The 25,708-nt window shown below is 41.9% G+C and overlaps 1 protein-coding gene across 1 annotated transcript; it reads left to right on the plus strand.

Moving 5' to 3' along the window:
- The first annotated feature begins 1,764 nt into the window (after positions 1 to 1,764).
- On the plus strand, positions 1,765 to 24,577 carry PRPS1 (phosphoribosyl pyrophosphate synthetase 1). Its single transcript, XM_003819677.4, has 7 exons — positions 1,765 to 2,244; positions 12,831 to 13,014; positions 14,452 to 14,550; positions 15,916 to 16,040; positions 18,724 to 18,897; positions 21,157 to 21,316; positions 23,491 to 24,577. The coding sequence occupies exons 1-7, from the start codon at positions 2,123 to 2,125 to the stop codon at positions 23,581 to 23,583; spliced, it is 957 nt and encodes a 318-aa protein (XP_003819725.1). The 5' UTR covers positions 1,765 to 2,122; the 3' UTR covers positions 23,584 to 24,577.
- Positions 24,578 to 25,708: the final 1,131 nt, after the last annotated feature.

A 25,708-nucleotide genomic window follows, 5' to 3' on the forward strand; every position in this document is an offset into this window, starting at 1 on the left:
GAGGTTTCGCCACGTTGCCCAGGCTGGTCTTGAACTCCTGAGCTCAAGTGATCCGCCCACCTCGGCCACCCTGAGTGCTGGGATTACAGGCGTGAGCCACCGTGCCTGGCCGGCCTCCAATCACTCTTATCTCATTGACCTCACTTTCCTCCTTTTCTCATATAGATACATTCCACCTCCACCACACAACACTCGTCCCGCATTGGTATTCCTCAAACAAGCGAGATACATCTGCCTTAGGGTATTTGCCCTTGCTGTTCTCTTTGCTTATCGAGATATCAACATGGCTCATTTTTTTGTTTTTTTTTCCTCCTTCAGGTCTTTGCCCAAATGTTACCTTCCAAGACAGGTCTTCTCTGACCACCCTACTTAAAATTGTACTCCTCTCCTCTACACTCTGGCACATTATCCCACTTTCCTTGCCTGATTTTTTTTTCCACAGCACTTATTGCCATTTGACATACTATGTATTTTGCTTATTTACATGTTTATTGTTTGAGAATGTAAACTCCATGAGAGCAGGGTATTTTTAATTGTTTACTAATGTATTCTTGTGCCAATACACAGGGCCTAGCACATAAAGAATGTTCACTAAATATTTATTGAATGAACGAATCCCTTGGGGCAAATACTTTGTAGTCCCCTCAATGCCTTGCACACTGCCTTGCACGCAATAGAACACTCAGTAAATATTTGATGAATGGCCTATGATGGAAGACTACTAATATTCTGCCTTGCAGTTTACTTCCTTCTCCAAGTATTCCTATATACATGGGCCTACATTAAATTTCTGAGCTTGCAAAAGTGCAAAAAAGGTCAGAAGGAGAAGTCCTCCATGGACACTGCTGAAAATGGTAGTAAGACAAAGACAGGATGCTGCTTTGAGTATTTTCTGCCTTTGCCACTTAGATAAATCCCTCTCCCACCTCCATCTCAGTTTTATCATATGTAAAACGACTATATGATCTCTGAGGTCCCTTCTATTTTTACATTTGGTAGTTATGAGCACTATGGTCACTTTTGATTCCAGAATTGTATGATTTTTATCTTCTCCTAACCCATGCTTGAAATATGCTTAATGGAAACGTGGTGCAAGAATAAAGGCTCACTTAGGTCCAATTAACAAGTATCGCTATAAAAATAATAAAACATGGTGTAAAAGGCCACATTAGCAACATGTAGCTGATGACATTGAGGCTTACATGAGGCAGACAGGACTAAAACCCAGGTTTTTTCAAATCCCTTCAGGGCTCTTTATCTGAAGTCCCATAGAACACTATACTTTCTTTCCTTTCCGAGGGCTATAAAAGTTAGATCTTTATTGTCCAGATAGTTTGGAAAATCCATCCTCCTTCACTTGTTTCAACATACTTGGTTCCAGCACTAGAAACAAAACAACTTTCTCTTGCAGTGTCTCTTGGATGATTCAGGTGGCATGCCTTCAGTCACTTCCCCCATGGAAACTGTCTTGCAGGCAAAGGCGACACTGCAATTACAATGGGCAAGCAAACTCTTTGCATGCACGTCTGTGATGTAAAAGTGTTTTAATTCAGCCCCATCCTTATAAAGAGATAAAAAATGTGTTCAGAAACATGCAAACTCGTGGCTGTCATCCTGATAAACAGATTTTCTTAAAAGAAACTGTAAACCAGAGCCAGACTTACTTTCCTGCGCTGAGGGAGGGGAAATAAAAAAGCAGGCATGGTTGATTTCCCGCTAGCGGGAACAATCTGGCCCCAGACGTCACCAGCATCCCTCCACCCCCAGTCCAACGTCTCCTGTCCCCGACAGCCCAGCTACAGGGGGCCGGGCTATGGGTTAGTCTCGCCCCCGTTCATGCTCTTCACCCAATACCTGAGAGAATCGGAAGGAGGCAGAGCTACAGCGAGGACCAAACCCCGCCCTTCGCTCCCTCTTAGCTAATCGTTGCCAGCGGGGTGTGGACTTCGCCGCTGACCCCACCTCCGCCGCTCTGGGTAATTTAGAGCCGCGCGCCGGGCGGGAATGTAAGATGGCGGAGTAGCAACGCAAAGCGCTTGGTATTGAGTCTGTGGCCGACTTCGGTTCCGGTCTCTGCAGCAGCCGTGATCGCTTAGTGGAGTGCTTAGGGTAGTTGGCCAGGATGCCGAATATCAAAATCTTCAGCGGCAGCTCCCACCAGGACTTATCTCAGAAAATTGCTGACCGCCTGGGCCTGGAGCTAGGCAAGGTGGTGACTAAGAAATTCAGCAACCAGGAGACCTGGTAAGGACCAAGTTGGGACCCCGACTAGACCTCACCTGCCCAGGCGGCAGAGTATAGGAGGGATGGGGTCGCCGCTTGAGCTCAAACAGACTGGGGGTTGGGGGGAGAGGGTGCAGCTCTGTGACTAGCCTACCCCACGGGCTGTTTCCGTTATTTTACCTCTCGCGGGAGGGTCACGTTCATTCTTACCGGGCGGTGGGGTGGAGTCAAAAGATGGAGTGTGAGGCGAAGCTTCTGCGTTTGAGGGCAAGGGCTGGGGGACCCAATAGATAGTGGCTGCATAGAGCGACGAGAGGGGACCGACGCTTAGCCAGGGCGGTAGGGACACGTGGCTTGGCTTTGCTGTTGAGCCACCCAGGCTGGACTGGGTTGCTTCAGCTCTTAGACTAGCTTGCATTTAGAGAGCCTACCTGCGTACTGAGCTCTCCTGGTCTTTCTTTTCCTAGAGTCCAATAAGCAGCTTTTTGATTCGAAATGGTGTTGGTCCGTTCGGCTTGGTGTTGAGGGAAACTGACATTATATACTGCAGGCGCCAAAATTATTATGACTTCCCTTAGATCAGCAAGCGTTGGCTTTTCTCATCTTATGAATCATCTACCTGAGTAATTGGAGCCATAAATCTAGTTGATTTGTTAAAGTGATGCGTTGACTCTGCATCCTTGATAGCCAGCATCTCAGCTTGAGCCATCCAAAAAATCTTGGAAATCTCAATTCTGGAATGTTTGACCTTCCCCAGTGCAGCTAGTGGTACAGATAATGCAAAAGCGTATTTTTCAGTAACCGAGTCCATCCTGGACTTGGCTCCTTCTTTAAGCTCTGTGTAGGGAATTTAGGAAACAATTTTATACCTGAATGTTAAAGATAATTGAGGACAGGTAATGTAGTGGAAGACTAGGATTGGACAGTGCATTGCAACTTGCATTTTTTCCATTGCCTTGCCAGTAAAACTTGCTTCCTCGACTCCGACTTACACCCTCTACCGGCACCATGGGACTGTTTTAGAGATGACTTGGTTACCTGATTATTTCAGTGCCCCTTCCACCTAAGTGTGGGATCTTTAGTTTCTGATAGGTGTAATTTGTATTTTATTGTTACCCTATCGATTAAATCAGAGCCCTGCCCACAATCTTACAGATTTGTTAAGGGGAAAGTTTTCACCTAATAATCAGATAAGAATATTTCGAATATTTTTTCCTAAATGTTTTTGCTTACTTTTTTGCTTTCTTTGGACTGATTTCCAAGTTTAACTCGCCTTATCTCTTTTAGACCCAGCTGATAAAGTAATGTCACCGATAATGGACAGCTTCTTCCCGAATTATTGTGCTACTGATTGTGATGCAAATGATAGTGTAAACATTGCCATCTGTAACCAGGCAATACCTTAGTTAAAAGAGGCTTACAAACTGCTGTCTTTAGATTTTTCCAAACCATTATGGCTCATGGGCCTTAATAAAGAATACAAAACAGGACTAGACTTTGTGATTGGCAATATAGTTAGGGGACAAGAATGTTTTTCATTTAGAGGTTTTCTTTGGCCCCTGTGGATATTTAATCCTTTTCCTATGCGTCTAGGAAAAATGTGAAGGCATGAAAGCTTTATTTTCTCCTTGTGTTAATCCTTCTTCCCTCTGCATAATGCAGCACCCCAGAACCTGAGGCTATATTGGGAGAGGAGAGGGGGAGGACAACTTAGTTTTCTACTGATTGATTTCTATTAAGTCCAACATGGATAATTGCTGACTGGTTAGATTTTCTTGTTTCTGGCTTAATCATTAGCTTCTTGTTTCCTAGATATTCTGAAATCTTCATTGAACATAGTCACATTTTTTTTTATGGAGTTCCCCCTATCTTTGTTTTTCCTATACTGAAGAAATGGTAACTGCTCCCTATAACTGCTTCCCCAGGTGACTCTTGGTTGATGCTCTCTTGAGCAGAGTAGCTTTTCTTCTAACATAAGGATCATCCTTGGCTGTCTGGTTATTTAGGAAACACACACACACACACACACACACACACACACACACACACACACACGGAGGGGGTGGGTGTTAAAAGTGCTGAAATCAGAGAACTTGGATCTGAATCCTTAACCTTTCTTTGCCCCAATAATCTAATCTGTAAAGTAGTACCTACCCATACTGTTGTTATGAGGATTAAATGAGATAGAAGTAAAGTTCTTAGGATCTTGTCCAAAACATAGTAAGTACAACAGTAAATGTTGACAAGAAGGGGTGGTGATAATATTGCAGAAAATGTGGAAAATGTAGAACACGGAAGGGAGAAGATATGCCTCTTAATTCTGCCACCTGACATAAATGTCACATTATCATTTCTGACCTCCCAGATATTTGTGTAAGATACACTTTTTCAAGAATGTTTAATACATTTATAGCTCTCTTCACTTAGCAATATATTTTGAACAGTTTCTCCCTTTAATATTTAGTATATATGATTTTCTTTTTTTATTATTAAAGATTTTAATTTATTTTTTAGAGATGAGGTCTCACTATGTTGCCCAGGCTGGAGTCCAATAGCTACTCACAGGCACAATCATAGCACACTGCATCCTCAAACTCGCGGGCTCAAGTGATCTGCCTGCCTCTGCCTCTCAAGTAGTTGAGAATACAGGCATGCACCACTGAGGTGGGCTAGTTCATGTAATTTTAAATAGCTATATAGTCTTACCTTATGGTTATGCCATAATTTTATATAACCAAATTCTTATTGGACATTTCCAGTTTTTGATCTAATGCTTTTATATGAAAATCCATGAACATAAATCTTTGACCATTTCTGATTATTTCCTTAGAATAAATCCCTAGGAAGGTAATTATTAAGTTAAAGGGTAGATACCATTTTTCAGGTTTTTGATACCTGTTGCCAAATTATTCCCCAGAAAAGTTGAACAAATCTGTCTCATCAGCAGTAATACAATATTAATAATATTTATTTATGTATTTATTTTTTGAGGCGGAGTTTCACTCTTATTGCCCAGGAGTGCAGTGGTGCGATCTCAGCTCACTGCAACCTCCGCCACCCAGGTTCAAGCAGTTCTCCTGCCTCAGCCTCCCAAGTAGCTGGGATTACAGGCACGTGCCACCACGCCCAGCTAATATTTTGTATTTTTAGTAGAGACAGGGTTTCACCATGTTGGCCAGGCTGGTTTCAAACTCCTGACCTCAGGTGATCCCCCACACCTTGGCCTCCCAAAGTGCTGGGATTATAGGTGTGAGCTACCGTGCCCGGCTATAATATTTAATGTATAGTGAATGCCTAAGATGTGCTAGTTTCCATGCTAAGCATTTAGTATACATTGTGTTTAATCCCCTCAAAACTGCTATGAGGAATAACTCTTACTATCCCTATTTTACAGAGAAGAGAACTACAGTAAGATGCAGAGTAACTTGCCCAGCTCTGGGTATTATTGTTCCTTTAAATTTTTGCTGACAAGATCTCTCACCTGGCTTTAAAAACTTTTAGATATTCTAAAATTTTGACTCTATTCTCTTCAATATTTGTAAATAACTTTGGTTTATTTGGTTATTCTGTACTAGCTGAGAGGAGGAAGACTTGAACTTTGGTTGCCTAGGGTTTTCCTGAGAACTGTGTCTTCTGGTTGTGGTTAGTTAATCCCATGTATTTTGCACATGCCAATATCTCCATAATCTAAATTCTTCAGATTTTCTTAAGACTACTATCCACCTTTTAGATTCACTTTTGGTGTTTCCTGACATTCCATTTCAATTGGATACACTTATGCCTGACCTTAAAGGAAAGGGAAAAGAGAAGCTAGTTTTTTCACTCATTGGATAGACATAGCCAGTCTTCTGGCCTCACCAAAACAGCTGAGAGAATGATTGGCCCAAAGCCATTTGGAGAACACTCCATTAACTAGAGGGAGAGAACAAGGAGTATTACTCTCTAAATTGCTGAATTAGGTTTTTCCACTTAATAGATTATGTTAGGAGCAAACAGGTTTTAGGCACAAATATTCTTCCAGATCACTGTCATAACTTAGAAGAAGCCATAAGAATAAGGTTAACATTTTTAGAGGACTTGTTGAACCAAGCTGTATAATCGGAGTGCAATTCACGGACTTTTTAAGACTTTGTCAAACAAAGTCTGTATGTTATAGTACTACTATAGGGAAAGATTGGTTTTAATAAGTGAAATTAGAATTATACACATTAAAACAAGGCAGTATCACCTAGTTTACTTGCACCACCTTATTTTATTTATGTATTTGCTTTCTAAGTTTCTCTACTTTTATTTCATTTTTGTAAGATCTTTTCAAAAGCCCCACATTTTTTAAACAGTTAAATAACCTTTTCAAGTTATTAGATACATGCCTTATAACAAACACCCTTCTATGCTGAAGGTAGCTTTTAATTTTAAAAAGTTTGAGCCGGGTGCGGTGGCTCACGTCTGTAATCCCAGCACTTTGGGAGGCTGAGGCGGGTGGATCACGAGGTCAGGAGATCGAGACCATCCTGACTAACACAGTGAAACCCCATCTCTACTAAAAATACAAAAAATTAGCTGGGCATGGTGGCAGACGCCTGTAATCCCAGCTACTCGGGAGGCTGAGACTGGAGAATGGTGTGAACCCAGGAGGCGGAGCTTGCAGTGAGCTGAGATCCTGCCACTGCACTCCAGCCTGGGCAACAGAGCGAGACTCCATCTCAAAAAAAAAAAAAGTTTGGCTTTGAGAAATAGCTGAGCTGTTGATTGATTATTAAGTGATATAATAACAAAAATGGTACTAGCGACTGTATGGGGTTGTAAGCTGATAAGTGATTTTTATTTATTTTTATTTTTTGTTTGATAAGTGATTTATAAAAAATTATTATTCAAGCCTTATGTGATGTTAGAATATGTATATTTTAAAAATAATCACCTTGGCTGGGTGCGGTGGCTCACACCTGTAATTCCAGCACTTTGGGAGGCCAAGGCAGGCGGATCACCTGAGGTCAGGAGTTCGAGACCAGCCTGGCCAATGTGGCAAAACCCCATGTCTACTAAAAATACAAAAATGAGCCAGGCGTGGTGGCACACACCTGTAGTCCCAGCTACTGGGGTGGCTGAGGCAGGAGAATCACTTGAACCCGGAAGGCAGAGGTTGCAGTGAGCAGAGATCACACCATTGCACTCCAGCCTGGGTGACAGAGTGAGATTCCGTCTCAAAAAAAAAAAATACAATTTAAAAAATAAAATAATCACCTCTATTAAAGCTATATATTTATCAGATGCCCTTTGATGTTTTAATTAGCAGTGATAATTTAATTTTTAAATAATATCTCACCTGCTTTCAAGAAAGGATTTGAAGTATGTTTGATAGTCACTAGTACAAACCGCTTGTTAAGGTAGGTATCAGAAGCCTTATAGAACCATGGACTACAGTAATTGTGGCAACTATTTGGCATAAAACAATTTCTAAAGTTTAGTGTTACTTTTTATTTTATTTATGTATTTATTTATTTATTTTTTTGAGATGGAGTCTAGCTCTGTCTCCCAGGCTGGAGTGCAGTGGCGCGATCTCGGTTCACTGCAAGCTCTGTCTCTCGGGTTCACGCCATTCTCCTGCCTCAGCCTCCCGAGTAGCTGGGACTATAAGTGCCCGCCACCACGCCCAGCTAATGGCTAATTTTTTTTTTTTTTGTATTTTTAGTAGAGACGGGGTTTCACCATGTTAGCCAGGATGGTCTCGATCTCCTGACCTCAGGTGATCTGCCCACCTCGGCCTCCTAAAGTGCTGGGATTACAGGCGTGAACCACCGCCCCAGCCTAGTGTTACATTTTTTTAACTGTATCCCTTGGCTTCCTGACAGCCAGAGGGATAAAGGCATATGCAATCGATTATGTGGTTTTTATTTTCATAAAGTTATTTAGAAACTTCCAGGCAAAAAATCCTAAGAATTTTATGGGTGAGACGTCTAAATAGTGATATCGAGTAACATCATGCACAATATAGCAATTTTGTGGGTATTTTTTATATTGACTGATAGTTGAGGCATTTGTAAAGGGAGATAAGCCGCTGTGGTCTAAGAATGTTGTTTTCTGGTCTTACTTGATAATGATAAAGTTTTTTTTTTTTTTTTTTTTGAGACGGAGTCTCGCTCTCTCGCTCTGTCTCCCAGGCTGGAGTGCAATGACTTGATCTCGGTTCACTGCAAGCTCTGCCTCCCAGGTTCACGCCATTCCCCTGCCTCAGCCTCCCGAGTAGCTGGGACTACAGGCGCCCGCCACCACACCTGGCTAATTTTTTTGTATTTTTTAGTAGAGACGGGGTTTCACCGTGTTAGCCAGGATGGTCTCGATCACCTGACCTCGTGATCCGCCCGCCTCGGCCTCCCAAAGTGCTGGGATTACAGGCGTGAGCCACCGTGCCCAGCGATAATGATAAAGTTTTAAAAACATAGCAGAATAGCTTGTCCCTTATACTGTCTGATATCAATTGTCAAACTACATTTGTTCATTTGTTCTCCAACTTTTAATCAAACATCCTGACTCTGGCAAGTGAATGTCTGGAGCACAGATGATATTCTGTGTTCTTGACTGAAACAAGAGCCATAGGCTTCTGATACATGATTGGAAATCAATATGCCTGCCTGACTTTCATTCTCCTCCAGGGAAATGGATATTTTGGTCAAGGAGCTGATATATGGAGGATGAATGTGAGCAGCATTAAAATTTTCTGAGTTTTTTTTTTTTTTTTTTTTTTGAGACAGGGTCTCACTCTGTCACCCAGGCTGGAGTGCAGTGGCATGATCATGGCTCCTAACTCCTGGGCTGAAGCAATCCTCCCACCTCAGTCTCCCCAGTAGCTGCAATCACAGGCACTTGCCACCATGCCTAATTTTTAAATTGTTTTGTAGAGAGGAGGTCTCTTTATGTTACCCAGGCTGGTCTCAAACTCTTGGGCTCAAGCGGTCCTCCTGCCTCTGCCTCCCAACCACAGACTTGTTTAACATAAAACCTAAAAGTGACTCTTTTAGCTTGAAATCTCTCGAAGGGCAGAGCTAGTAGTAAAGAAAGATCTGGGCCGGACATGGTGGCTCACACCTGTAATCCCAGCACTTTGGGAGGTCAAGGCGGGCAGATCACGAGGTCAAGAGATCGAGACCATCCTGGCCAACATGGTGAAACCCCGTCTCTACTAAAAATACAAAAAATTAGCTGGGCGTGGTGGCGTGCGGCTGTAGTTCCAGCTACTCGGGAGGCTGAGGCAGGAGAATCACTTGAACCCGGGAGGTGGAGGTCGCAGTGAGCCAAGATCGTGCCACTGCACTCCAGCCTGGCGACAGAGTGAGACTGTCTCAAAAAAAAAAAACAAAAAAACTGAAAACGTCCCAAAAGTCCCTTGAAATGACCACTGCCTGTTTTGTTTTGTTTTGTTTTGTTTTGTTTGAGACGGAGTCCCGCTCTGTCACCCAGGCTGGAGTGCAGCGGCTTCATCTCCCCATACTGCAACCTCCGCCTCCCAGGTTCAAGCGATTCTCCTGCCTCAGCCCCCCGAGTAGCTGGGACTACAGATGCATGTCCCCATGCCTAATTCTTGTGTTTTTTGGTAGAGACGGGGTTTCGCCATGTTGCCAAGGTTGGTCTCGAAATGGGGAGCTCAGGCAGTCTGCCTGCCTTGGCCTCCCAAAGTGCTGGGATTACAGGCATGAGCCACTGCGTCCAGTCTCAAAAAAGGTTTATCCTAAACTAGTGCATTTTCTTTTTTGTTCTGGCTGCCAGGAATCTCAGCTTCCTTGATTTTAATTGGTTTGTAGTTTGATTTTTTTTCACTTGCTTTTATTTTTCTTGCTTTACAACATAAACTAACCCCATTTGTCTTTTCTTGCTTTTGAGATGAGGGTCTTCCTGTGTTGTCCAGGCTAGACTTGAACTCCTGGGCTCAAGCAGTCCTCCTGCTTCAGCCTCCTGAGTAGCTGGGATTACAGGTGTGTGCCACCACTCCCAGCTCCCTTTCATCTTGGGTTAGAAAGGAATAAATAAGTAATTATCTCCTATGTCAGCTTCTTCTGGCAATAGAATTGCCTCTGCCAGTTTTCATATAAGTCCCTTTTGGAGTTCTCCTTGAAGTTTTGTTTGGGGAGAGAAGGGTGGGTAAAAGTGATCTTGACAGAAATAGGACAGTAGGTAGTTCCTGAAGCCACACAGAAGATAGTGCTTAGAGTGAGATAGAAGTATGAATCTTTTATTTAATAACTCTATCGCCTTTTGATTTGAACTGAAGTTTTCTCTTGTTCAATAGGTATTGTCAGCCATTCTGATCTACTTGTCTATATACACACATACACCTCTCCTTCACCTAGAGGATTAGTTGGAATATAGTGTTGTTTGAGGTATCACTAAGGTGATTTTTAAAAATTTTAAAATTATTTTCTTTTTTTTTTCTTAAACCTGGTGAACAGGAGAGGTGATTTTTTTTTTTCTAGATGATAGGTTTTTCTTGGTAGAGACCCGAGTATGGGCACTGAAACTTTCGTGGTAAAATATAGCCCTACTTCATACTTAGAGTAAATTCCTATGGAGTTACTTAGTAATTGGACCAGAGTACAGTTAACACAGAATGAGGGCAAGGACCACATTTTATTCACCATTGTTTCCCTAGCATCTAGTACAGTGATGAGCATATGAACATTTAATATTTACTGGGTAAATTGCCAGTACGGTAGAGGTGGTACTGTCTTTTGTTAAAGTGTCATTATAGAACAGTAGTGATTCACTCCTTATGATATTTCTACTTCTTTTGCTATTTATGGACTCTGTAACAGTAATAGGTGATGCATCAAATTTTATGTACATCACATGTACCTATATGAAATGAGATACAGGCCACCTGCTAAAATTATGGTCCGGTTATTTGTAAGTACTTTAGACTAACATGTGCCAACCATTTCATGCATCTTTTTCATGTCTGTCACATGGTAATATTAGAAAATATTACCATAGAAAATGGTAATATTTGTATAGTGCACTGGAGTAAACTGAGGCAGTGAACTGCTTCTGGTATAGAGGCTCCTTCAGAGGATCTCCTGAAGCCTGGGTGATCAATATCCACATGTAGCTGTAACCATTCACAGCATACTAGTAGGGAAGCTGTTCTTAGACCTTATTGTCTATAGAAGTATAGTAAAGTCATCCCTCAGTATCCACAGGGGATTGGTCCCAAGACCAAATCTGCAGATATGAAATAGTGTAATATAAATATATATATATATATATATATTTTTTTTTTTTTGATATGGAGTCTTGCTCTGTCACCCAGGCTAGAGTGCAGAGGCACGATCTCTGCTCACTGTAATCTCTGCCTCCCGGTTCAAGCAATTTTTCTGCCTCAGCCTCCTGAGTAGCTGGGACTACAGGTACCTGCCACCACACTCAGCTAATTTTTTTTTTTTTTTTATTTGAGACGGAGTCTCACTCTGTTGCCCAGGCTGGAGCGCAGTAGCGTGATCTCGGCTCACCGCAACCTGTGCCTCCCGGGTTCAAGTGATTCTCCTGCCTCAACCTCCCGAGTAGCTGGGACTACAGGCGTGTGCCACCATGCACGGCTGATTTTTATACTTTTAGTAGAGATGGGTTTTCACTGTGTTGGCCAGGCTGGTCTTAAACTCCTGACCTCAGGTGATCCACCCATCTTGGCCTCCTAAAGTGCTGGGATTACAGGTGTGAGCCACCACACCCTGACTAATTTTTTTATTTTTAGTAGAAACGGGTTTCACCATGTTGACTAGGCTGGTCTTGAACTCCTGACCTCAGGTGATCCGCCCACCTCAGCCTCCCAAAGTGCTGGGATTATAGGCGTGAGCCATCACGCCCGGCCATATGAAATAATCTATGCACATGTTCCCTTATACTTTATTTTTATTTATTTATTTTTTGTAGAGATGGGGTCTCACTGTATTACCCAGGCTGGTTTTGAACTCCTGGGCTCAAATGATCCTCCTTCTACCCTGCCCCCTGCTCCCCAAAGTGCTGAGCCACCATGCCAGGCCCTCCCATATATTTTATTTTATTTTATTTTATTTTTGACACAGAGTTTCACTCTGTTGCCCAGGCTGGAGTGCAGTGGTGTGATCTTAGCTCACTGCAACCTCTGCCTCCTGAGTTCCAGCGATTCTCGTGCCTCAGCCTCCTGAGTAGGTGGGACTACAGGCGCCTGCCACCATGCCCTTCTAATTTTTGTATTTTTAGTAGAGATACATGGTTTCGCCATGTTGGCCAGGCTGGTCTCGAACTCCTGACTTCAAGTGATCCACCCACCTTGGCCTGCCAAAGTGCTGGGATTATAGGCATGAGCCACTGCGCCCAGCCCTGCCATATACTTTAAATCATCTCTAGATTACTTATAATACTTAATACAATATAAATACTATGTAAATAGTTGTTATACTGTATTTAGAAAATAATGACAAAGAAAAAAATCTGTACATGTTCAATACAGGTGCAATTTTTTCTCCAAATATTTTCAATCCACACTTGGTTGAATCCATAGATGTGGAACCTATGGATATGGAGGGCTGACAGTACAGTGGTTTAAAATCTATTTCATGTTCTTTCTTTCCTCATTGTAGTGTGGAAATTGGTGAAAGTGTACGTGGAGAGGATGTCTACATTGTTCAGAGTGGTTGTGGCGAAATCAATGACAATTTAATGGAGCTTTTGATCATGATTAATGCCTGCAAGATTGCTTCAGCCAGCCGGGTTACTGCAGTCATCCCATGCTTCCCTTATGCCCGGCAGGATAAGAAAGATAAGGTAGGAGCAGAATTTTATTTTTTGAGCAGAGGAAGCAGGAGCACTTGCCCCAAATCACAAATAAATTCCAAAATTATCAAATATATATTTAGGGGGAATTTTAAAAATCACCTTTTCTTAGGTATTACCCTATCTTCAAAACAATAGAAATATAATTGGTTTGTATAAAGCAACACATTTGTAGTCTGTATTTTATTACAGTGATACATATATAACTTTCAGTTAGCTCACTGGTATTTTTAATTGTATCAGTAAGACTAAGCACCAACTCCTCTGGAGTACTGGAGTATATTTTTAAAATTACGGTAGATCCTCTCAAACTGTAAGATTGGGATCCTAGTTGTGACCTCTTCATAAAACTTGAAGTCTGTTATATGAATACTTGATCTGATAGATAGATAGATAGATAGATAGATAGATAGATAGATAGATAGATAAACTATATGTATCTCTCACCTTATCCTGGTATATTAGAGGATAAGGCATATACATAAAACTTCGCAAGTCTATTGTAATTAATGCCCAATTTTACACACAATGCCTCGAAGAAGGTCAGATATTTTTATTCCAACAGAGTATAAAGTAAAGGGCATGGGCCGGGTGCGGTGGCTCACGCCTGTAATCCTAGCACTTTGGGAGGCCGAGGCGGGAGGATTGCCTGAGCTCAGGAGTTTTGAGACCAGCCTGGGCAACGCTGTGAAACCCCGTCTCTACTAAAATACAAAAGAAATTAGCCAGGCGTGGCGCTGCGCGCCTGTAGTCCCAGCTACTCGGGAGGCAGAGGCAGGAGAATTGCTTGAACCCGGGAGGCAGAGGTTGCAGTGAGCTGAGATCATGCCACTGCACTCCAGCCTGGGCGATAGAGCAAGACTCTGTCTCTACAAAAAAAAAAAAAAAAAAAGGCATGCATGGACTTTGCTGTTTTACAGTGCAGCAAGTATGTTTTATTTGAGAAGTTCATAGTTGTTGGAAAGTTGACCTCCAGATGAGTAAGTAGTGATGAGATTTACAAAGGAAACTATAATATCTATTCTGTGATGTATCTTCAAACCTTGACATGTTAGGTGTTAAAGGTTTACATATGTATGTGTTGAAAGAGATTTTAATAAAATTATTTTTTAAAGTCTGCCTAGTTTGAATAATTGAGCATTGGAAACACTTGAATAGGATTGAAAATGTGTACATTAAGAAAACAAAAGTTAGGAAAGCATTTTCTTTATTGATAAGTGTATCCTGATTTGGAAAAGTGATGTTCCACTTAATATTTATTCTGAATTATGATCCACTTAAAGTCAATGGACATGTTTCCTTCTATGAATTTCTGGGTACCATAGTGCCTTTAACATAGTAGGTACACAATAAATAGTTTCTTGAGTAAATGAATTGTTTTTCAAATTGGCTTTTTGGTTTTTCTTTTCTTTCCTCCCCTCCATTTAGAGCCGGGCGCCAATCTCAGCCAAGCTTGTTGCAAATATGCTATCTGTAGCAGGTGCAGATCATATTATCACCATGGACCTACATGCTTCTCAAATTCAGGTATCAGTGGAAGCTAAATATTGGTGTTTGAAAGGTGGGAGGAAAGGACTGATGATGCTGAAGACTGCAGAGAAGCCAAAAATTATGCCCAAGTACATCTGAAATAAACTAGATATCAACAACATTTTAAATGTGTTCACCTTAAGCATACTTCATGATCTTAGTCATTTCAGGTGGTTAGATAGGGAGGCAGTCTAGTTTTATGGGAAGAGCACTACTTTGAATAAAGGCTCTGGTATTTACTAGCTTTGTAAGCTTGGGAAGGTTACTTAATTTCTCTGAACATATACTTTTTCATTATTGTGAGTATAAAACATTAAATTCATATTATAATGCCTGGCCCATGACAGGTACTCATAGATAGGAGCTGTTATTATCATTCTTATTCTCCTTGAATATTCATGGAGTGCAGTGGCACGATCTTGGCTCACTGCAACCTCTGCCTCCTCAGTTCAAGCAGTTCTCCTGCCTCGGCCTCCCAAGTAGCTGGCATTACAGGCACCTGACACCAGGCCCAGCTAACTTTTTTGTACTTTTAGTTGAGATGGGGTTTCACCATGTTGGCCAGGCTGGTCTCGAACTCCTGACCTCAAGTGATCTGCCTGCTGCAGCCTCCCAAAGTGCTGCGATTACAAGCATGAGCCACCGTGCCTGGCCTCATGGTCTTAAATTTAGAGCCACAGATATTGGAGCCTACTTTCCAACATAAACCCAAAGTAAGGGGGGTGGAATACCACCTTTATTTTATATTTTTTCAAAGAGATTTTTCAAATCATTACATTTGAAGCTTGTGGGAATTCAATGAAGTACATTGGACAGGGACTGTACTCCTTTTATGGAAAGGAATGACTTAATTGAGAAATACAACTAATTTGTATCAACTAGAATTAGAACACAGATCTCCTGATTTCTAATTATTCACTGTGACTATTTATCATAAGTAGCTTCCATTAAGTTTATATACCATAGCATCTCTAACTGGTTTATCCATTAGCTTTTACTCCTTAACAAATCAGTCCAACACTTAGTGGCATAAAGCAGTATTTACTAACTCACTGAGTCTGCATGTTGACTGGGCAGTTCTTAATGGTTTTGTCTGAACTTAGCCATTCTTTACAAGGGCTCACTTATGTTCCTATGTTCAGTTGTGGGTTGACTGAGGGCTGGCTTTGCTGATCTTGGCTGGGCTCTCTCACATAGCCCAGATTCAAGGAGGCTTTTATAATCTACCACACTGGGCCTGCCTTCCCATCAGTTTGAATGTTGCAGTAAGACATTCTCTGAGCAAGTTACTACTTTGTGTTTGCCACTTATAAATGGAAGAGAAGGAAAGTGAAGCAAAACTGATCCAGCTTCTTTCTACAGGGCTTTTTTGATATCCCAGTAGACAATTTGTATGCAGAGCCGGCTGTCCTAAAGTGGATAAGGGAGAATATCTCTGAGTGGAGGAACTGCACTATTGTCTCACCTGATGCTGGTGGAGCTAAGAGGTATGGTTGAAATTAGTATTGTTCCCAATGTACTGGGAAAATCTTTCAGATGGTTGTGTCACAAAGTGAAGTTTTTCTATCCAAGTGGCAGTTTTTAAGTATTTTTGAATGGATGTAAGTAGCTAGCACATGGGTTGAATATAGTTTTACCCTTTCCTCTTTTACTGTCCTCAGTTACTACTCGGAAGACAAGACAGAAAAGGGGTCCTAAATCATCATATTATGGATTTGACTATAACTTATGAGTAACTTGGTGCTACAGAGCTAGCAATACAGCTATAAACCTTTTGGGAAGGGTAGAAAATGTGGTTTTCTAATGAATAGCAGCTGCTATTGAACCACATATTGGTGGACAAATTCGCTTTTGCACTCCTCTTACAATGCTGTTGGTTAGATCATTTTGATCCTTGGGATTAAAATATTAAGCAGGAAGGAAAGTAAAGTGTGACATTTTTATTTAAAGCCAAGATCTTAACATTTTAAACAAACTGATTGCCAGGGATTGCCAGTTAACAGTGCTTTGCAGCTCACATGGTGCAGAGTAAGAGCTCTTGATTTCCTTAGTGGATTACTCGTTAGTAATGCATTCAAAAGTGTGACACATGTTCTTCTTGTTGTGGAAATAGAATGAAGAGCTACAAAACACAGATGATTAGGAAGAGCTAATTCAGAACTTTCTAAAAGCCATTCAAATCTTCAATGACTGTTTCTCAACAACCTCTTTTATTTCAGTAACTTCAACAGAACTGATAAGCTGAGAACTTGAGTTATGTTATCCAGCCAGATATATGGGTTGGTGAGTCCCATGTAATTGCTAGTTACCATCTGTAATGCTAGAGACAGCCTAAGAAACATCCCCCCAACTAGTAGTTGTCATATTTAATTTGTCGGTCATTATTTTAATATCTTTCTATGGGACTTAGAAAATAGTCACATTTGAAATAGGCAGGATTTTCTTTCCAAAGGTGGGTATAGGAAAACTGCCTTTAGTAGACAACTTATTGCTACCTGATTTTTTTTTCATTATCATTGTCTTACAGTGATGGAGTATTTTACAATTGAGTGTCTATCACTTCTGTCTTGGCAGGGTTTGGGGAGTAGGTAGAGATCCCTGTGTGATATTCATTTGTACAGTAGTTCTCTCCTCAAAAGGTGTAGAGAGTTACTTTTTCTAGCCCTTTTTATGCTTTGTTGGTCACTGAATTTGTTGGCCTTTGAGTATGGTTGGTTTGGGATACTTGAACTAATTGATCATGCATTTGCCTTGGGTAAGTAATCATTCCAAGCGAATTGGTTACCACTGATGTTATGTGCTTATGCAGTAGTAATGGAGAGTACAGGGTATGGTTGGTTTAGATCAAGGTACAAATGTTACCTAGATTATGGTTCAAACCTTATTATGTGGTCACAGGTTCTCACTTATCCAGCAAAAACTCATGTGACCATAGTCACAAGAGAAACAGGACAAAATGCTATAGTTTGTTCAGTTCTACATTAAAAAACAGGACAAATCCCCAAGCACGGGCTGCTTCACACATGATGGAGATGGCACAGCGGAGCACGGACACACGTGCCACTGGGGCAGCTCACTGTCATTTACACTGAATAGATTTTTGTTTGAATTATGTGGTACTTTGTCAAAAGACAAATTTGTCTTCTATCCTACCTTCTAGTCTGGTTTATTTTCTCTTGTAATAAGAAAAATAAGAATTCTCTTTGATTGGAAGATACTTTGGACCGAATGGTGAGATGCCTAGCTTGTCTGGGTAATTGATATAACTTTCTGTCTAGCAATTGTGAAAAAAACTCCCAAGCTTGGTGTCCAGGTACAGTTGACAGTGACAGTTGATGGATGTTTTGCCAACAGCACTGAGGGAAGTGATGAGGACACAGGCATTGGAACAGGCTGGATGCTGCTCCTCTCCTGCCAGTCAGGTTCTCTTCTCACCACATCCCCATTCACGGGTCTTCCATGATGGGAATTGGGACAGTCTGTGTACTCCTGGCATTAGTTAATTCTTTCCTCATTCCTTCTGCTGCCAATCCATTAAATAAACTTGCGTGTCTTAGCGTTATACTGCTTCCCAGGACTGGTGAGGGTGTCTGTCCTCTACCCAGAATGAATACTCATCTAAGTTTGATCAGTACGTTCATAAGCTTCTGTTGAGCTATGGAGGCATTGGTTTATAAAACCCAGTTTGTGATATTTGCCTTTGAGAAGTCAATGATAGTTGCTTTCATTCTTCCAGCCCTGGGAACTATTGGTTTCAAGGAGTATTCTCCTCCCCAAAACAAGCCCATTCTTTAGTCCATTTCTTTTTTTCTTTTTTTTTTGTTTTGAGACAGAGTCTCGCTCTGTCACCCAGGCTGGAGTGCAGTGGCGCGATCTCAGCTCACTGCAAGCTCCAGCTCCTGGGTTCACGCCATTTTCCTGCCTCAGCCTCCCGAGTAGCTGGGACTACAGGCGCCCGCCACCATGCCCAGCTAATTTTTTGTATTTTTAGTAAAGATGGGGTTTCACTGTGTTAGCCAGGATGGTCTCTATCTCCTGACCTTGTGATCCGCCCACCTCAGCCTCCCAAAGTGCTGGGATTACAGGCGTGAGCCACCGCCCCCGGCCTCTTTAGTCCATTTCTTTTGTCTTAGAAGCCACACATACATATGAACACGCTCTGTTTTGCAGAGTGACCTCCATTGCAGACAGGCTGAATGTGGACTTTGCCTTGATTCACAAAGAACGGAAGAAGGCCAATGAAGTGGACCGCATGGTGCTTGTGGGAGATGTGAAGGATCGGGTGGCCATCCTTGTGGATGACATGGCTGACACTTGTGGCACAATCTGCCATGCAGCTGACAAGTAAGTGTGGATTGATGGGGCTGGTAGTTAGAAGGAAAAAGCTAGCAATTGCTGTCTGAATGTCTTCAGCCTGCTGATTCCTTTTGGAACCAAATTGAGGGGATAAGTAACTTTGTGAGATTTTTATCACCCAAGGCTTAAATTATAATACATAGAAATTGTTGAGTACTCTTATTTTTTTTTCAGATTTTCTTATTTTTTAAATTTATATTGTACTAAGCTACATATAACACAATTTGCCATTTTAACTATTTTAAGTGTATAATTCCATGACATTAACTATATTCACAATGTTAGACAACCATCGCCTGATCATCAAAGTTTTTTGATCACCCTGAGTATGCTACATGCGATTGTTTTTTGTTTTAATGAGTTAAAATAAAAATCCTGAGCAGACGGGCGTGTGTGCTCATATTTTTATTTTACCTAAGCCGGAACCCTTGGTCTTACTTCTCGACTGTTTTACCGGCTGCTACTTTTGTTCATTATTACTTCTTTTTTTCACTCTAATCCTGTGATAGGTTAATGTTTATATTACTTGTCATCTCTTGCCTGCAGTGTTCTAAATTGCCTCCCCACTCTGTTCTCCATTGCCAGTCACCGTTCTCTCACCTCCCCACTCCATCTCTCCATGCTTGCTAATCTTCCTGCAACTGAGGCTCCATCCCATCACTCTTTAAGATTTTAAGTGGCCCCTCATTACTAACAATCCAAGCCACTATGAGCAGCATTGTTTCTTAGAATGGTATTTTTACTTTTATTTTTATTTTGAGACATGGTCTCACTCTGTTACCCAGGCTGGAGTGTAGTAGTACAATTACGGCTCACTGCAGTCTTGAAATCTTGGGCTCAAGAAATCCTCCTGTCTCAGACTCCCGAGTAGCTGGGACTACAGGCAAGTGCCACCACACTTGGGTAATTATTTATTATTATTATTATTTTTTTTGTAGAGAAGGAGTCCCACTATGTTGCCCAGGCTGTCCTTGAACTCCTGGGCTCAAGCAATTCTCCCACCTCAGCCTCCCAAAGTGCTGGGATTTCAGCTGTGAGCCACAGCACCCAGCCCTGAGAATGGTTTTTTTAAACTTTCTTGTGTCTGTGCCTTGCACAGTGCCTGGCACATAATAGGTGCTAAAAAAAAATTGGGGTGAATGATTCTTGGTTTGGGATCCTGGAGTAAACATTCATAAAACCCATTTCATCCTTGTACAAGTAAGGGAATACTAGTCGCTATAACAGATCAACTCCCTAACATGATAGTTTCCTTCTTGTCCATGGCACACTCCAATGCAAGTGTTCTTGTTGGACTCATTTTTTCTAAGCAATAGTTAGGAGCTCAGATTCTTTCAATCTTTGGTGCTATATCTTTAACATGGGGTTTCCAAGATTACCTTGGAAGACATTTCAATTTTGGCCATCCAGAAAAGGAAAAGAACACAGAGGATCACCCCTGGAAGATTTTTGTTAAGTCCAACCAAAAACTGATGTACATTGTGTCTGCCCACATTTTAATAGCCAGAATTAAGCCACATGGCCACACTGAACTATGTGAGGGAGGCTGGGAAATGTAGTTCAGCTATGTGCCCAGAAAGAAGAGGAAGTGGATTTTGTTAAGTGCAACAGTCTATGCCAGAGTCCTTTGACACTAATTCAGACCTATTCAGATAAGTTCTTAGTGCAGTTCTTTCTCGATATGGACTGAATTGTGTCCTCCCCAAATTCATATATGTTGAGGCCTAACCCCAATGTGATGGTATTTGGAGTTACCTTGAGGGGCACGTATTTAGGATTAGATGAGGTCACTAGGGCAGAGCCCTTACAATGGGATGAATGCCCTTACAAGAAGAGAATGCTGGAGAACTGGCCAGCATTTCCCCATGCGCACGCATGCGTGCGCACACACACACTCACACTCACACACAAAGAGGTCATCTGAGCACACAGCAAGGTGGTGGCCACCTACAAGAGAAGAGGCCTCAGCATGACACCTACTTTGTCTGCACCTTGATCTTGGACTTTAAGCCTCCAGAACTGTGAAAAATTTGTTTCTGTTATTTAAGCCACCCATTCTATGGTATTTTCTTTTCCTTAAAAAAATTTTTCCCCTAACCCACTGTGCCTTATAATATTTTTTATTTTTTTATTTTTTTTCATATGATATTTTGTTGTGGAAGCCTAAGCAGGCTAATATACTCCTCCCTGACTAAAATTCTGCAATGACATGTAAGATGAATCCAAATCAACATTTTTTCCCTCTAGACTTCTCTCAGCTGGCGCCACCAGAGTTTATGCCATCTTGACTCATGGAATCTTCTCCGGTCCTGCTATTTCTCGCATCAACAACGCATGCTTTGAGGCAGTAGTAGTCACCAATACCATACCTCAGGAGGACAAGATGAAGCATTGCTCCAAAATACAGGTGAGGATGAGATTTGTGCAAAACAAGACTTTTCTAAGTGTTTAGGAGGTGGTTACTTACGTTGAATTAGGTCTCTGGATTCTGAAGATATCTTTCTCTGGTCTGAAGGATTTAGTCTTGTCATCAGAATTTGTGATCCAAAAGTTAACAATCACCTGTTTCTTTTCCTTTTTTTTTTTCTTTTCAAACTGCCAAGCCTTGGGAAAATCACCTGTTTAAAAGTTTAAATTGCTAGACCTCAGAATCTCTGGAAGATGGAGCCTAAGATTCTACATTTTAACAGGTTCTCCCAGTGATTCTGATGCAAATTAAAGTTTTCAAGTCCATACTTTACAGTATGTGTTTGTCTAACTGTTAACTATCGGCCCCTGTAGATATAATGTGAAACCTTTAAACTGATTGTACACTTCTACCAACTTTAGTGTTTCTCAGTGTGCTCTGGACCTAAGGTTCTTATTAAAATGTAGATTCCTTTGCTCCATCTAAGACCTATAAAACCAGAGGTCCTGGAACCAGTATTTTAAAGTAATTCCCCAAGTAATTGTTAGACACTAAAGTTTGAGTGCTCTTGTACTAAAAGAACAAGGCCTTGCTTAATTAAAAATGTTCACATTAATCTATGAGCTTTTTGAAATTAATATGTGTAATTGGAGGATTATCATCTTTTTTTTTTTTTTGAGATAGGATCTTGCTCTGTTGCCCCAGCTGGAGTGCGCAATCAAAGCTCACTGCAGCCTCAACTTTGAAGGCTCAGGCAATCATCCTGTCTCAGCCTCCCAAGTAGCTGGCGTGCACCACCATGCCCAGCTAATTTTTTTGATATTATGTGTAGAGACGGGGTCTCCCTATGTTGCCCAGGCTGGTCTCAAACTCCTAGCCTCAAGCTATCCTCCTGTGTCAGCCTCCCAAAGTGCTGAGATTACAGGTGATGTCATTCTTAAGGATTTTTTTTCAACTTAGTCTTTTTTTTTTCATTCATAAGGTTTTTTTGTTTGTTTGTTTTTTGTTTTTGAGATGGAGTTTTGCTCTTGTTGCCTAGGCTGGAGTGCAATGGCACGATCTCAGCTCACCGCAACCTCCGCCTCCCGGGTTCAAGTGAGTCTCCTGCCTCAGCCTCCCAAGTAGCTGGGATTACAGGCATGTGCCACCACGCACGACTAATTTTTTATTTTTAGTAGAGATGGGGTTTCTCCATGTTGCTCAGGCTGGTCTTGAACTCCTGACCTCAGGTGATCCGTCCACCTCGGCCTCCCAAACTGCTGGGATTACAGGCATGAGCCACCACGCCCAGCCTATTCAGAAGGATTTTTAAATGCGAACCTACCACCATTTTTTTTTAGACAGGGTCTCACTCTGTTGCCTAAGCTGGAGTGCAGTGGCCTGATCTTGACTCACTACAGCCTCGAACTCCCAGGCTCAAGCGATCCTCCTACCTTAGCCTCACAAGTAGCTGGGACTACAGGCATACACCACAACCACGCCTGGCTAATTTTTGTTTTATTGTAGAGACAGAGTTTCACCATATTGCCCAGGCTGGTCTCAAACTCCTGGGCTCAAGTGATCCTCCCACCTTGGCCTCCCAAAGTGCTGGGATTACAGGTGTGAGCCACAGTGCCCAGCCATTTTGATGAACCAAAGTCAGCGTTTTTTCTCAGTTAGCATTTTGACTCTTTCCTAAGTGGCTGTTTTGTTTTGTTTTGTTGTTTTGAGACAGAGTCTCGCTCTGTCACCCAGGCTGGAGTGCAGTGGCATGATCTTGGCTCACCGCAACCTCCACCTCCCAGGTTCAAGCAATTCTCATGCCTCAGCCTCCCGAGTAGCTGGGATTACAGGCATGCGCCACACCATGCTTGGTTAATTTTTGTATTTTTAGTAGAGACGGGGTTTCATCATGTTGGCCAGGCTGGTCTCCAACTCCTGGCCTCAAGTGATCTGCCCACCTTGGCTTCCCAAAGTGCAGGGATTAACAGGTGTGAGCCACCGTGCCCAGCCCTAAGTGGCTATCTTAAAAATGTTATGAAGAATAGCTGAGTGCAGCCTCATGACAGGGAAACAGCACAGTGTTGCAGTTTTAAGAGGAAGGGCACTTGCCTGGCTGCTCATCAGTGTCTGCAAATTGGCCAGTCATCTCTGACCATATGATAGTAACCTGATTTCCTTTCTTGCCTTTCTAGGTGATTGACATCTCTATGATCCTTGCAGAAGCCATCAGGAGAACTCACAATGGAGAATCCGTTTCTTACCTATTCAGCCATGTCCCTTTATAATAGAGTAACTTCTGAGGCTTTTTGAGAATAAAATCCACCCCACCCTTGTTTCCCCTTGGTATTTGATGACAAATTCAGCAGAAGACCCGGCTTGCTCCAGTGTAGCTTTCTACATCCCACATCAGGTATATTAGAGCTTATCCGAACTGGGGAAAGACGGATTGAGATTAACTGCTGGGACCTCCTACCTGCATTATCTCATTCTGGCTTCCTTGATAATTCTGTGGGCCTTGCAGCTTTAACTATAGCTCAGCTGCTGCAAGATTTCAGACTTTCGAGGATGTTGTGTGAGGGTGTTTGACTGTGATTGGGGAAGCTCAGACTACTTTGTATGTGAATGCTTCAGGGTTTTCTTTGTTGAGAACAACTAGCAACAAAGGCAACCCATGTGTGACCAGTTCTCCCCAAGGTCTATGCTAAATTATAGCAAGAGCCCTGGGCAACCCCAAACCTAGTCCTGGTAGCTGAGCACCCTGTAAGGCAGGAGCAGGCAGCTCAGCTTGAGCAGACATTGGGTGGGGGGTGGGGGGTGGTTGAGGTGGGAGGCAGCACAGTGCAGCAAATGTTTCTTGGGAGGAAGAAGCCTGATCCATCACCATCTGCTTGACTATGTAGCTTGGATTCTCCTTTGTACCTATCCCTTTCGATTTGGCTTTACCTTCATCTATCTTGATCCTTTCCTGGCCAAATATCCTCTTGGGCCCAAATGAACATTGTACCGTAGTCTTCTGGAAAGCAAACATGCTTCCTGCTATGTAATTGCTAACATTCACATTAGATGATGTGCTGTAGCTTGATCTTCCTTAGCCTACTGCCACTGAGGCAGTAGGTTTTAGGTGGTATCGTAGTGCCTTTTGATTAATTTAAGTATTTAATTTTCATCTTCCTTCTTTGGATCTATTTGGCCTCTCAAATGAACTGAGATTCCTGTTAAAAAAGATTGATGTTATTGTCTCTTGTAGAGGAAACTAATAAAGTGTGTGTACCTGTGTGATTTGGGGTCTGTATCATAATCTGTACTGATCTCTCTGCTAAAGGTTTGGTTTAGATAGATGTCTTGCTGTCCATTGATAGCTCTTATTTGTTTCCAAACTACGTTAGCTTCATTGTTAAACCAAGAGAAGACATTGGCAGCAGTTTTATTCAACTGTAAGACTAAGATGTCTGGAGTTTACTGAGAATGTGATAAGAGTGTAATTCTGTGCAGTATACCTAAATTATAGCATGTATAATGTCTGGTGGATCTCTGGTTCTTATTCCTGAAGATCCAAATTAGGTATTTTCTTATGGGAGGAGAATTTCTGTGATTTATTCATTTTGAACTAATTTTGCCAAATGTGATAATTTCCTTCCATTCATCAGTAATTGACATACGTTTGGCATTTACTTTCTTTCTTTGTTTTTTTTGATTTTTTGGTTTTTTTTTTGAGATGGAGTTTCGCTCTTGTTGCCCAGGCTGGAGTGCAATGGTGCAATCTTGGCTCACTGCAACCTCCGCCTCCCGGGTTCAAGCAATTCTCCTGCTCAGCCTCCTGAGTAGCTAGAATTTATAGGCATGTGCCACCATGCCCAGCTAATTTTATATTTTTAGTAGAGACAGGGTTTCACCATGTTGGTCAGGCTGGTCTTGAACTCCTGACCTCAGGTGATCTGCCCGCCTCAGCCTCCCAAAGTGCTGGGATTACAGGTGTGAGCCACTGGTGCCCGGCTGGGCATTTACTTTCATCCCTGCTAAATAAGAACTATTTTGAGAAGGTAAATGTGCAAAATTTAAGGATGAATTATTATGCATTCCAAAATTTTAAGTTTCCTTCTTTCTTTCCTTTTTTTTCTCTTTTTTCTTTCTTTCCCTTTAGCTCTCTCTCTTTCATCCTTTCTTTTCTTTCCTTCCTTCCTTCTCTTTCTCCCTCTCTCTCTCTCTGTCTGTCTTTCTTTCTGTCTTTCATCTTTCTCTTGCTCTGTCACCCAGGCTGGAGTGCAGTGGCTCGATCTTGGCTCACTGCAACCTCCACCTCCTGGATTCAAGTGATTCTCCTGCCTCAGCCTCGAGAGGGATTACAGGTTATCTGGGATTACAGGTGTGCACCATCACAACTAGCTAATTTTTGTATTTTTAGTAGAGACA

This window comes from Pan paniscus, chromosome X (assembly GCF_029289425.2).
Source record: "Pan paniscus chromosome X, NHGRI_mPanPan1-v2.0_pri, whole genome shotgun sequence".
NCBI lineage: Eukaryota > Metazoa > Chordata > Mammalia > Primates > Hominidae > Pan > Pan paniscus.

Excerpts from the sequence above, each read along its gene's own strand:
- PRPS1 (XM_003819677.4), top strand. The coding sequence starts at position 2,123 with ATGCCGAATATCAAAATCTTCAGCGGCAGCTCCCACCAGGACTTATCT. Across the intron at positions 2,245-12,830 it reads TTCAGCAACCAGGAGACCTG|TGTGGAAATTGGTGAAAGTG; the intron begins GTAAGGACCAAG and ends TCCTCATTGTAG. Across the intron at positions 13,015-14,451 it reads GGCAGGATAAGAAAGATAAG|AGCCGGGCGCCAATCTCAGC; the intron begins GTAGGAGCAGAA and ends CCCTCCATTTAG.